This window comes from Bufo gargarizans, chromosome 8, assembly GCF_014858855.1.
Source record: "Bufo gargarizans isolate SCDJY-AF-19 chromosome 8, ASM1485885v1, whole genome shotgun sequence".
Taxonomy (NCBI): Eukaryota; Metazoa; Chordata; class Amphibia; order Anura; family Bufonidae; genus Bufo; species Bufo gargarizans.
In genome coordinates, this window is record NC_058087.1 from 141,302,579 (window position 1) to 141,314,653 (window position 12,075).

Sequence of the window (12,075 nt, forward strand, 5' to 3'; positions counted from 1 at the left end):
CCTTTGCAGAAGTCCTATTGGGGTACTGCACATTTATGCCCCATTGAAATACTAAAGCACAAGAATACGGGATTCCCTAAACAAGGCGTCTGCCGGCTTTGTGACTCTTTTAAATAATGCTCATTCTCACTAGGAGACAGTGATGACATCATGCGGCCTCTAGGGATAACAGTAGGGCTGCCACTGCCAGGACGTTGATGACGTCATCGCACAGCCTAAAGCCTCGTATTTAAATTCGAACCGTCTTGTTGCTGGAGGGAGCGCGCTGATTGGCTGTCATGGCGACGTTTACGCTCGAGTCGGCCAATCACAGCACGCATGCGCCTGAGCTGCCTGGAGGAAGCAGCTATTTATGTCCGGCTCCGGCTAGAAATCAGCAGATTGTGATCGCTGTGTGACTGGGGCAGGGCCGCGCTGAGGACAATGGCGGAGCCGGGCGACAACCGGAGCGTTAACCAGCTGGTGAGTGCGGGAGGGGCTCGCGGCCTGCGCCCATCTCCCCGTCCGTCATGGCTGCGGCTATTGTTCCTCCCTCGCCCGTCTCTGGGGTCTTCCACATTGGGGGGGGGGGGGGTAATATGTCCTCTGTAATGGGGGCAGGGGCCCGCGGTGCCGCACTTCCAGCAGCTTCCTGGTGACCATGGTGCTCCGCAGTGACTGGCATGGCGCCATCTTCCAGTGCCCGGCCAGTCTGTGCCCCTGTGGCTTGGCCTCTTGGTTTGGGGTCTTTTTTTATATTATGTCTGGGTTGTAATTGTAGGTTTTTGGCTATGACTGGTGTTGGTTGTGCGTGTTATTTTGTAATTTTTATTTATTTTTTATAATTTTAATAAAACCTTTGTCACTGTGCCAGTGCTCCCCGCCGATACAGCCGTCACTGGCACAGGGACAAAGGTTTTATTAAAATTATAAAAAATAAATAAAAATTACAAAATAACACGCACAACCAACACCAGTCATAGCCAAAAACCTACAATTACAACCCAGACACGTCCCCGTATACCGCACCTTACCCCTGCAGCCAATCACTGGACTAAGTCGTCCCATGCCAGGTACTGCTGAGGCCAGTGATTGGCTGCAGCAGTCACCAAAACTGTGCCCGGGGAGGAGGACGGAGCAGTGGTGCTGGCACAGAAGGGAATGAAAGTTAACACAAGGCACTTATTGTTATTGTCCATATTGTCTCCATTGCTGACTGGATTCATTTTTCCATCATATTTTACACTGCTCGTTTCCATGATTACGACCACCCTGCAATCCATCAGCGGTGGTCGTGCTTACACACAATAGAAAAAAGCATTAGCCTATGTGTGCTACCAAGGTCCTGCCTACCAAAAATAGGCTGGTGTGTAAGCACGACCACCACTGATGGATTGCAGGGTGGTCATAACTATGGAAACAAGCAGTGTAGGATGTGATTTTGGGGGGGGGGGGGATGAATCCAGCCAGCAAAGGAGGCAATATGGACAATCACAATAGTAAGTGCCTTGTATTAGCTTTCTCTACATGATAAATGCCATTTGCTGAAGCGAGACAGCCCCTTTTAAGTAACCTGGCCAACCAGTTTAAAGGGGTTCTCCTATCCCAGATAGGTGCTGGTCCCACCTATGGGTTCTGCTCCTTATTTCCAGAAACTGTCGCCCGACGTGAAAGGAGAGCAGCAGCCGCTCCAGACATGGAGGGTATTATATTGTGGTGTGGTGAAATTAAGTATGAAGAACCTCCTAAGATCCTGAAGGTCCCCAAGGTAGGGGGTAGGGATGACCCTAAACAGGGCGCAGACTGGAGATGGGTTACAGTTATCATTTTGCTTTTAGGAAATATATTAAATATGAGAAGACTGGAGGAGCCCACGGGAAGGAGTTGTATACTGTATCCGGTAACCAGAGGAAGGTGTCTGATGACATCATCTGCTGGCGGGCGTGAAGCTCCCCGACTCAGAGGAAGTCCTATGTAATGGTTAATTCTGCCTCTGATCTATAATCTATTGAGACGCCATCATTTACTGAGTCAGAATTACCCGTCCCTGTGACCACACCGCTCCGATTATCTTAGAGGAAACTGCACAGTGGTGTCGGAGAGCGGTCTAGTGGTTTGTGACTCTCAGGCGCTGTTCAATCACGTGGCGTTTTGTGCAGGCAGAATTTGGAGAAGCCACGGGGTGACTGCGCAGAATCCACCTCCCATTGTTTTTAGTGGGAGGCCGTGGTTTAGGACCGCGCCAAAAAGGACACGTTCTGCCAACAAACCACAGCTGAATGAATGGCAGCAGGGCTTCCCACTGAAAACAACTACAGCACTCTGTGCGTCCGCCTGGCGACTTTTTGGTGCAGAGTCGTCCCCCCCCCCCCCCCCCCCCGGGTCTCCTTATAGGTGCGGTCCAAGAGGTGGGACTCGCACCTATCAGACAATAGGGGGGGGCATATCCTAGCAATATGCCCCCATTGTATGTGATGGGAATACCCCTTAAGGGGCCCCCTTCTGGTGATAGGTGGGACCCCCACCTATCTGACATTGATGGCATGTCTGAGATGAGCTAACCTGTCACCTCTCTGGACATGTCTGTTTTGGCAACTACTTGCATTCCCCGTCTAATAACCATTATGGAGCATCTTTTCATATAACTGTATGTTGTGCTATTCCTCTATTACTCCTGCTAGAAGTTTATAAATGCAAGAATTACTAGCAGTGTGCAATAAAGGTGCATCTGGGTGTTTCCAGGCCCCATGTAATACCATGCTACCTGCACTAAGCAGCCCTCTACCAGTGCCATCCACCAAGCCAGTAGAAGCTGGCACCAGGGGATGTGATAAAACAACAAAATAAGCATTGCTTACCAGTTTATTCCTCCCGTGTACTAGCGCAGCCGCTCCAGTCCTCCCAGTCCATCTCTGCGGCGGTGATGTGCTGTATACCCATGTGACTGCTGCAGCCAGTCCTGTTCTGTATACCGCTGAGGCCAGTGATCATTCTCATGTCTCCATGGCTTGTCACTAATGTTGTGTCCAGTCCTCACTGTGGCGGGACATTACATTAGAGCGCCTGAGGAGCCCGGGATAAGCGGCATCTGGAGCCCCCGGGTGTTCATTCGGTGCGGGGTTTCCTGGGGCGCACACACTGAGCAGCCATCCCTTTAGCACAGTAAGGATCTGACGGATGAAAGTCAGCGCCGGCGTCTGATTGATTTACCATGAAATGTCTGCAGTATTGATTGGCTTCCATTTCCTCCAGAAAGCATGACCATGTCTTAATTGCAGGCTGCAGAGACTGCGAGTCTTGAGGAGCAATTCCAAGGATGGGGCGAGGTGGTCCTGCTTGCTGACCGTACCCTTCGCTGGGAGAAGCCTTGGTTCCCAGCAGCTATAATGGGGGCCGTGTCCTTCATATTTCTGTAAGTAACTGTAGAAAGGGTTCGGACTGAGCCGTGCCTTGTGTGATGATAACCTGTAGGGTGAAGAACAGAGGAGCCCCGGGGCAAATCCAGGAAATGTCTCCCATGGTCTATAGCGCCAACATGTTTGGCGGCGGTGTACCCACCCATCTCTGTCTTTGTGCTGGTCCATATTTCCTTCCCACACACTAGGTCCAGTTTCATACGTAGCCAGGAAACTTAGGAAGCTGGCTTACATTTAGACTGGCGGTGGCTATGCCAACGTTATGTGGAGGCCTGCGCCTAACTCCGGCGGCTCCACCACCCAGTATAGGGCGTCTTCATAAATGACCCCCATAGTCTCTATCCAGATGTTACCTTGGTACTGTTCTGCACCAGTTTTTGTCCGTCATGAAGATCGCTTGATACAGGAGAGATTCCGTAATTCAGAAAGCTACCCTGTATCTGTGGGGAGCTTTCCTGGTGCATGTGCCGAAGGCCAAATACACACGGCCGTGTTCCGTGGCCGAGAGCGGTCCGTGGTATGCCGGGCTGGATTCCTGTTCAGAGCAGGAGCGCACGGTGTCATTGGTTGCTATGACGCCGTGCGCTTCATGTCGCCGCTGCACTACAGTATTACACTATACAAGTGTATTACTGTAGTGCAGCGGCGGCATTAAGCGCATGGCCGTGTGCATTTGGCCTAATGTGAAGTAAAAAGTAGATGTGAACAGAGCCTTAAAGAGGACCTGCCCTTCTCCTGACAGGTCTGTTTTAGTAACTACTTGCATCCCCCCAGGTAATAACCATTCTGGAGCATCTTCTCTTATGACTCTGTTGTGCCATTTCTCTATTATTCCTCATAGACGTTTACAAATGAATTACTAGCAGTTTTCAGTGAAGGTTCAGATGGGTATTACCAGGTGGGGGTGTCTCCCTGCACAATCTGACACTTTCCAATAGGTGCTGCTAGTGTGAGACTATTCAGGAACTCACCCAAACTAGTTCCACCCATTTGGACTTGCATTGTAAACTTCTAATAGGAAGAATTAAGGAACAGCACATCAGAGTCATACGCATAGATGCTCCAGAATTGTTACTACATGGGGAGGAGTGCAAGTAGTTACTAAATAAGACCTGTCGGGGAGGGGGGGGGGCCTCCTCTTTGAGGCTGGGTTCACGCTTTTAACTCCAGCAGAGGAACAGACTGTGCACTGTATCCGGCACCGCCTCATACTGTGCACCGCCTCATACTGTGCACCGCCTCATACTGTGCACCGCCTCATACTGTGCACCGCCTCATACTGTGCACCGCCAGATCCCATTACAGTGAGCTCCAGGCACTTTCGGCTGGACGTGTTGTGTTTTTTTGTTCAGCATGTACGTGCCAGAATAATAATAATAAAAAACCACTGCAGATGTGAACCCAGCCATACATATTGGATAGAGAAGCCTACAGATTTTGGTGAGAGCACCCATCATGTAATGTGTATGGGAGGCCCCAGACACTCCCAGCAGCAGATGTCGGGGATGATAAGGATCACCAGAGGTGTCTGCTGGGGGCTGTCTTCCCTCTCCAGTATAGGCAGTGTTCCAGCACAATAAACTGAATAAGTAGATATGAGGGGCACACCTACAAATGAAAATTGCATGGACCGCCAGCCAATACGTATGTGTAATTAATTATTTATTAACACCACACTATAAAATAAGGTGAGGATCCTCAATGATCACATTAAAACATGCACATTTGTTAAAAACACATAGAAAGACTTATAAGTTAATAAGTTGCAATGTCACTGATGGATGGTGGCTTTATATAGACTGGATCGTGTTCCAGCACAAGTTACTTTGTCACATGGAATAGGTTGCATTAGAAATACAAAAAAACCTACGTGTTTCAATCAACTAAACCGCTCTTAGTCATGGTTTAAAAACTAAGTGCGATGCCAGCCATTTTATATCAATTATCTCCAGTCACAGCTGTGATGTGCGGGGCACGGCAGCTAAATGTCATCAGGATCCCCAGTAAAATATATACTAGAAGGCAAAGGTCAAAAACGGAAGCCTTCAAATTTTCAGAGAGTCCCTTACTAAACTGTTAGAGGAAGGTCTGTCACAGAAGGAGTTTGGGTCTTTTCAAGTGAATCGTCCATTAACTCCTTTACTATACGGACCCTAAGGTCCAGGAACAAGCTGGTAAAGGGGTTCTGCAGTTTTTTTTAAAGGGAATCTGTCACCGGGATTTTTTGTCTCATCTGACTCATCTCAGGTTAATTTGCATATGTATCAAATCGGGTTTTTAAACAATAAAAGCACACAGAGCTATGGGGACTGGGTATTGCGGATGTGCTAGCGGCCATCTAGCAACCCATGTCCTCAGCTCTATACACATAAACCCGGTGACAGGTTCCCTTTAAAGTAATGATCTAGCTTCTGGATAGATCATCAGCATCTGATCGGCGGGGGGTCCGACACCTGGGACACCCGCCGATCAGCTGTTTGAGAAGGCAGAGGCACTGGCAGTAGCGCCGCGGCCTTCTCAAACAGCTGATCGGCGGGGGTCCCCACCGATCATCAGTTTAAAAAAACTGCTGAACCCCTTTTAATCTAGAGCACAGCCCTATAGTATCGGGGATCGGCTCCCCGTGTGAACCTTTGTGTTCCTGGATGGACTTTCACCCACCTGCAACCTTTGTCTAAACACCTACCATATCTGCGGGACAGCAAAGAGTTATTGTGGCCGATCATAAAGTGGAAAATGACTTTTCTTGGTTGTCTTCTGACGTGAAGTCACTGTGCCCGCCTATGCCGCATGCAGGTGCCATCCAGGCTTTGAGTTATCACTTGAAAAATACGGTGCCTACTCGGATGAGAAAAAACTGTTTATTTCAAATGTTGCTTTTTTCATAAAAACACAATTAGTTTCTCTGCAAACTATCCTTTTATGTGCCACTTGGAATGGTATGGCCGCTACATCTATGACCTGCTCGTCATTTGGAGTGGTGATATAGCGGCCATACCACCCTTTGTGGAATACTTAGGAATTAAAAGGGTTTTCCGAGATTTTTGTACTGGGGATCTAACCTCCGAGTAGGTCATCACCAGTATCTGATCAGGGGGGGCCCTGCTTTTGGTTCCGTGCACTATGTAAAGGAGGAGGACTGGACAAGGAATGAGATGGGGCGAGCTGTCCTCTTTTTGCCATGTGTATGTATATGGAGGTGGGCATGGCCAGCCTGGGAGAGTTGTGCTGCAGCGTAGTTCAGCAGCTGGAATATCATTCGCCTCTGTTAGTAGTTTTATCTCGTTCTGCTTTATAAAGTTATTACAGCCTTTTTAAGGATACTTGAATGGTTATGAGCGCAGCATTTTTATAGTTTGATTCTAGACGTAATAGAGATGTTAGGGAAACGGGAACAGAAATTTGATTTTGCTGCCTCGAAAAGATGACGCTGTGGTAATTCTGTACTTCTTCTTTTTCTGCAGGATGATCTATTACCTGGATCCGTCAGTTCTCTCTGGGGTTTCCTGTTTCATCATGTGTCTGTGTCTGGCTGACTATCTTGTTCCAACACTGGCTCCCAGAATTTTTGGGTCTAACACATGGTTGGTATCTTTCTATTCTAGAATGTTCTAGGTCCTATTTGGCTCATGGATGTCTTACTAGGATCCCAGATAACACGTTAAAGGGATTGTCCCATATGAGACAGTTATGATATATTAATAGGCTATACACAAATCTTTGGGACCCGCACCTATCTTCAGAACAGAGTTTTTTGCAGACTTTTAAGGCTTTTGTGAATAAACCAATCCTTTTCCCTGTACAGGACCACTGAGCAGCAGCAAAGACTGCATGAGATCTGCAGCAATCTTGTGAAGACCCGCAGGAGGATCATTGGCTGGTGGAAGCGCCTCTTTGTCCTAAAGGAGGAGAAGCCCAAGATGGTGGGACTATTTTTCAGACTTGCCTTTTAAAGAGCTATTATATGACAGCATCTTGTTCTCACTTAAAGGGGTTGTCCAATGTGTTTGTAAGATGATTATATGGCACCTACTAATATAGTCTCTGTTGAAATTCTGCACCATTTTCTATATTTCCTAAGGTATGTTCTATTGTTTGCCAAGTGTTTTGTGCTGACCAGAGTTCCTGTCCATAAGATGACCGCTGATGGAGAGTCATATGACCAGGCAAATCACCTCCATGTGATGTCTCCTCCATTCAAACACACTGCACCTGCTATAAACTCCCAACAGAACAAGTGCAGACTTCAGGTGCAGTGTGTTTGGAGGGGACATCACATGGAGGTGATTTACCTGGTCACCTGACCCTCCATCAGCAGCCATTTTGTGGACAGGACAAGGGAGCATACCTTATGAAATATAGAAAATGGTGCAGAATTTCTACAAAGCTTATATTGGTAAGTGCCATATAGTTATCTCACAAACACATTGGTCAGCGGTAACCAGAAAATGGCCAACCCCTTTAAGTGTCCGTTGTTGTCCTGCCTTGAACTAGGTGAGCTCTGACGCTAATGTAATGTTTTCTCCTCGTCTAGTATTTCATGTCGATGATCACCGCTCTTGCCATGGTTGCTTGGATCGGACAGCAGGTTCATAACCTCCTCCTGACATACATTATTGGTAAGTGTTCCTATAAGCAGGAAATACTTGGTCCCTGAAGACCACAGAGATGGAATATTCCATCCTACATAACGGCATACTGTAGAGCCCCATTAATATTCTTACTGGAATTGGTTCCCTCCATCACATAAAGGGAACACGAGATCCTGCTTTTTTATTTTTTTACTATGCCCATTACCTAATTACTTCTGCCGTGTGTTTCCAGAGGTAGCCCCCCCTTACTGCTGTTGTGATGAGCCACTTTATTCCACGGTCCCTGCATATGTCAGTTCCCTTTCTGAAGTCAAGGAGGCAGTAAGCCATGCTCATCGCACCCTTTTCCTGCCCCCTTCCCCTTGAGGGACGTTTTAGACCTGTGTCCACGTCATCTTCCCGTGTCTGTGCGAGTGCGCACAATGTATCTGCTATGGCGCATGTGTATAGAAGCAGTGAAGCTAGGCCATTTACACCCAGCTTCATGTGCAGTGGCTGAGAAATTGTACGCATTTGCGAGAATGGGAGACAGGGGAAGATGACGTGGACACAGGAGACGAGGGCAGTGGCTTCACACAAAAGCAGAAGGGAAACGCCTCGGGAAATACATGACAGAAGTAATAAGAAAATGGCGTAGTAAAAAAAAAAAAATATGTGGAAAAGCGGTCTGTCTGGTTTCATTTGAAGGGGTTGTGTGATCTCGTACGTTAGGGGCATATTACTAGGATATGCCCCCAATGTCTGTTAGGTGCAGGTCCCAGAGGTGGAACCAGCACCTATCTCTATTTCATTCATTCATTTCTATGGGAGTGCCAGTGGTCGGCTATTTTCGGAAGTCCCATAGAAATCAAAGGGAAGCACACCGAAAGTGCAGCCACTTCTCCATTCACTTCTATGGGGCTGACGGAGATGGCAGAGTCATGTGGGACCCCACATCCATCTGACTGGCAATGTATAAGACAACACAACCCCTTTTAAGGCTCTGTGCCTTTATACATTTAAAGAGGACCTGTCCTGACATTCCGGTGAATGTGTGTGTGTGTGTATGTATATATATGTATATGTAATATATATATAATATATATATCTTGACGTTAACCAGTTGGAGCTGTGTGCCTGCACTGACACTGTCTAATCTATGCAGAGTGTCAGACTGTGTAGGAATGTACCCCTTTGACAAGGGGAATGGTAACACCCAATTTATTAATACATTTCTATGAGCGATATCAGAGAAATGTCACGGTACAGAACTATAAGAAAAGAAGGGCCCGACTTAGTGTGGGGAATACAAGTTGCTAAAAAGAAAAGTCCGGAGAGGCGACAGGTCCTGCTTAAAGGGGGTTTCCAAGTTAAAGGTATTGATTGCTTGTCCTTGGGTGACCCACTTGCCCGGTGGCTGTGAGTGGTATTGCAGCTCTGTCCCTGGAGAGCTGGATAGTACAGTAAATCTGCTTCATTGTGGAGCAGATTTGGTGTCTGGAATAGTAGTAAGCCGGGTGATCACCCCTATGGGAGCGGTTATGTTTCTCACCCAATTTTTAACAAAAAATGGCTGAACTGGGTATCCAGGTTGACAAGAATTCTTGATTTTATTTTTTATTTTTTATTTTTTATTCTGTATTTCTTATTTCAGTGAGTTTTGTCTTGTTGCTTCCTGGTCTCAACAAACATGGAGTCATCACAAAATTTGCTGGAATGGGAAAGCGCGAAATCAACAAACTGCTGAAGCAAAAAGAGAAGAAGAATGAATAGTGTTGTGCGAGATACAAAAGGAAAACTTCCATGGGAGCATTTAATGTTTGTTCTTGGGGCCTGACCCTAACCTTACCATTACGTTCCCCAATAACTGCCAATGCTGTATCTGTGTTGCACTGAAATTCCAACCTCTGAAGTATGAAGACTCTCCACCCCGGGGTGCTGTCCTCGTCTCCTGTGTTTCTTTACCACTTTAAATGTTGTCCACTCTTGTAAATATTCCATATTTTAGTGTTTTGTCTGTGTTTGTTTTTGTTGCTTTCCATACTTTGCAAAGTAAAATGTTGATGTGTCTTCCTGTTAATGGATGTAATAAAATGTAGATTGTCCAGGAAGTCTTCTGTATACTGTGTATATTTTTGAATTCTCATATTTTCAGCAGACAGTAAGGAAAGTACAGCAAATGGAGACTGATCAGCCATAACATTACAGCCTCCTGCCTAATATTCAGAAGGTCCCCATTGTGTAGTCAAAACAGCTGAAACCCGTTGAGATATGGACTCCACAAGACAGAATCTGTAATGTGGTGCCTGGCAGCAGATCGTAACTCTTTATAACTCCTAATCGCATACATGTAAGTCATTGGGCTCAGTGCGGCCCCCCACTTCATACAACCCCTTGAGCATAATCTATTGGCTATACGGCTCTATAATACAGCAGGCACTCGGCTACAATGACTGGAATTGGCGATTGACGCCGAACCTGGTCATTTAACCCCTCATTTGGCACGGTCAATAGCTAATGTGGTACTTGTGGGGTTAGGCAGAAGGAGGGGGCTCATTCTGCCTTCTGATTGGAGGCCCCGCAGCACCATTTCCAGCTCCAATTGGCTACCATGATGGCCTGGGGGTTTCCAGGCATGTCATGGTTAATTGCTGGTAGAGCCATGCGCACGGAAGAGCTTGGCAGGCAGTGTCTCAGAATCCCATAGACCACAATAGTATTTCTTAGCGGTCTGTGGGATAAGTGATCAGAAGATTGCATTTTCCAGTTATTGTGGAGAAAGTAAAATAAAACATCATAAAAATTCAGATCACTTCCCCTTCCTCAATTTTACATATAAAATAATTACAGGTATCGCTGCGTCCGAAAACATCTGAACTATTAAAATATAAAGTAAAAGGAAGATCTCAGCAACCGTGTGTTGCTAAAGGGTTCAATTTATTTTCAAAGTATAGTCATAGATTATACAACTTAACGCGTTTCGGCAAGTAGTCTACTGAGAGGCTGCTTGCCGAAACGCATGAAGTTGTATAATCTATGACTATACTTTGAAAATAAATTGAACCCTTTAGCAACACACGGTTGCTGAGATCTTCCTTTTACTTTATGTGGAGTTCGCTCCCTCCCGTGCAACAGGATCGAGTGCTGCCCGGATTGTACTTTATACTATTAAAATATAAACCCTTTTCCTGTGGTGAATGCCATAATGGAAAAGATAAATAAATCCACAAAGTTGTAAAACCTGATAAAACAATACTGTACAGCCGTAATCTGACCTGCAGAATAAGGATGTGATGTCATTTGTAGTGCATGGTAAATGTCATGTCAAATAAAAAAAACTTTGCCGGAGTGTTTTTTTTTTTTTTCCAATTTCACCTCAAAGAATTTCTTGGTTCCTGTATCCAGTACAAGACATTGTAAATTAGATGGTGCACTTATGGCTGGGGGGGGGGGGGGGGGGGGTAGCGTAGCAGCCAATGGGGAGATCTCCCCATTCATTGTTCCAATTGTTCTGCTAGATATATTTCAAGCTGGCAGTTTGGGGGCCAGTTCTTTCTGCAACAGCAGGTGGCGCTGTACAGACACATTTCAGGGAATTACTCAGTAGCTGTAATACATTATTACATGCAATTATAAAAGTATTCAGATCCAGGTGCTGGTGTGAAAAATGTAAAAAAAAAATTGTCATCCCCTTGCACACTCATGTTCCTAAAACCATTCCTGAACAATTTTTGCAGTGTGGCAGGACACATGATCCTGCTGAAGAGGCCACTAACATTGGGCAATACAGTTACCATGAAGAGGGTTACTTGGTCTCTATGATGCTTATTCCAAGGGGTACGAGGAACCTGTTCTTATGATCGGTGGGGGTCCCAGCAGTAAGAACTACACCGATCTAATGGTTATCTTCTATCCTATGGAAAGGGGGTAACTTAACTAGGATATCCCTTTAATACATTCACCGCCATAGCTCACCAGAAATCTGGTATACTCAGAAACAGCATGTTAGTGAGACCTCTACTGGTCAAATACAGTAAGTGCATACATACTTACAGTATATAGGGCACATATCCACATGTGACAGAAAAAGAATTTGGATTTTGTTCTAG

At 46.1% G+C, this 12,075-nt stretch overlaps 1 protein-coding gene across 1 annotated transcript; it reads left to right on the forward strand.

Annotated features, from left to right (window-relative positions):
- Positions 1–304: 304 nt before the first annotated feature.
- ARL6IP1 (ADP ribosylation factor like GTPase 6 interacting protein 1) lies at positions 305–10,077 on the forward strand. Its single transcript, XM_044304425.1, has 6 exons — positions 305–462; positions 3,258–3,391; positions 6,860–6,979; positions 7,201–7,318; positions 7,930–8,014; positions 9,621–10,077. Exons 1-6 carry the CDS (start codon positions 424–426, stop codon positions 9,737–9,739), a joined length of 615 nt encoding a protein of 204 aa, XP_044160360.1. The 5' UTR covers positions 305–423; the 3' UTR covers positions 9,740–10,077.
- Positions 10,078–12,075: the final 1,998 nt, after the last annotated feature.

Excerpts from the sequence above, each read along its gene's own strand:
- ARL6IP1 (XM_044304425.1), top strand. The coding sequence starts at position 424 with ATGGCGGAGCCGGGCGACAACCGGAGCGTTAACCAGCTG. Across the intron at positions 463-3,257 it reads ACCGGAGCGTTAACCAGCTG|GCTGCAGAGACTGCGAGTCT; the intron begins GTGAGTGCGGGA and ends TCTTAATTGCAG. Across the intron at positions 7,319-7,929 it reads AGGAGGAGAAGCCCAAGATG|TATTTCATGTCGATGATCAC; the intron begins GTGGGACTATTT and ends CTCCTCGTCTAG.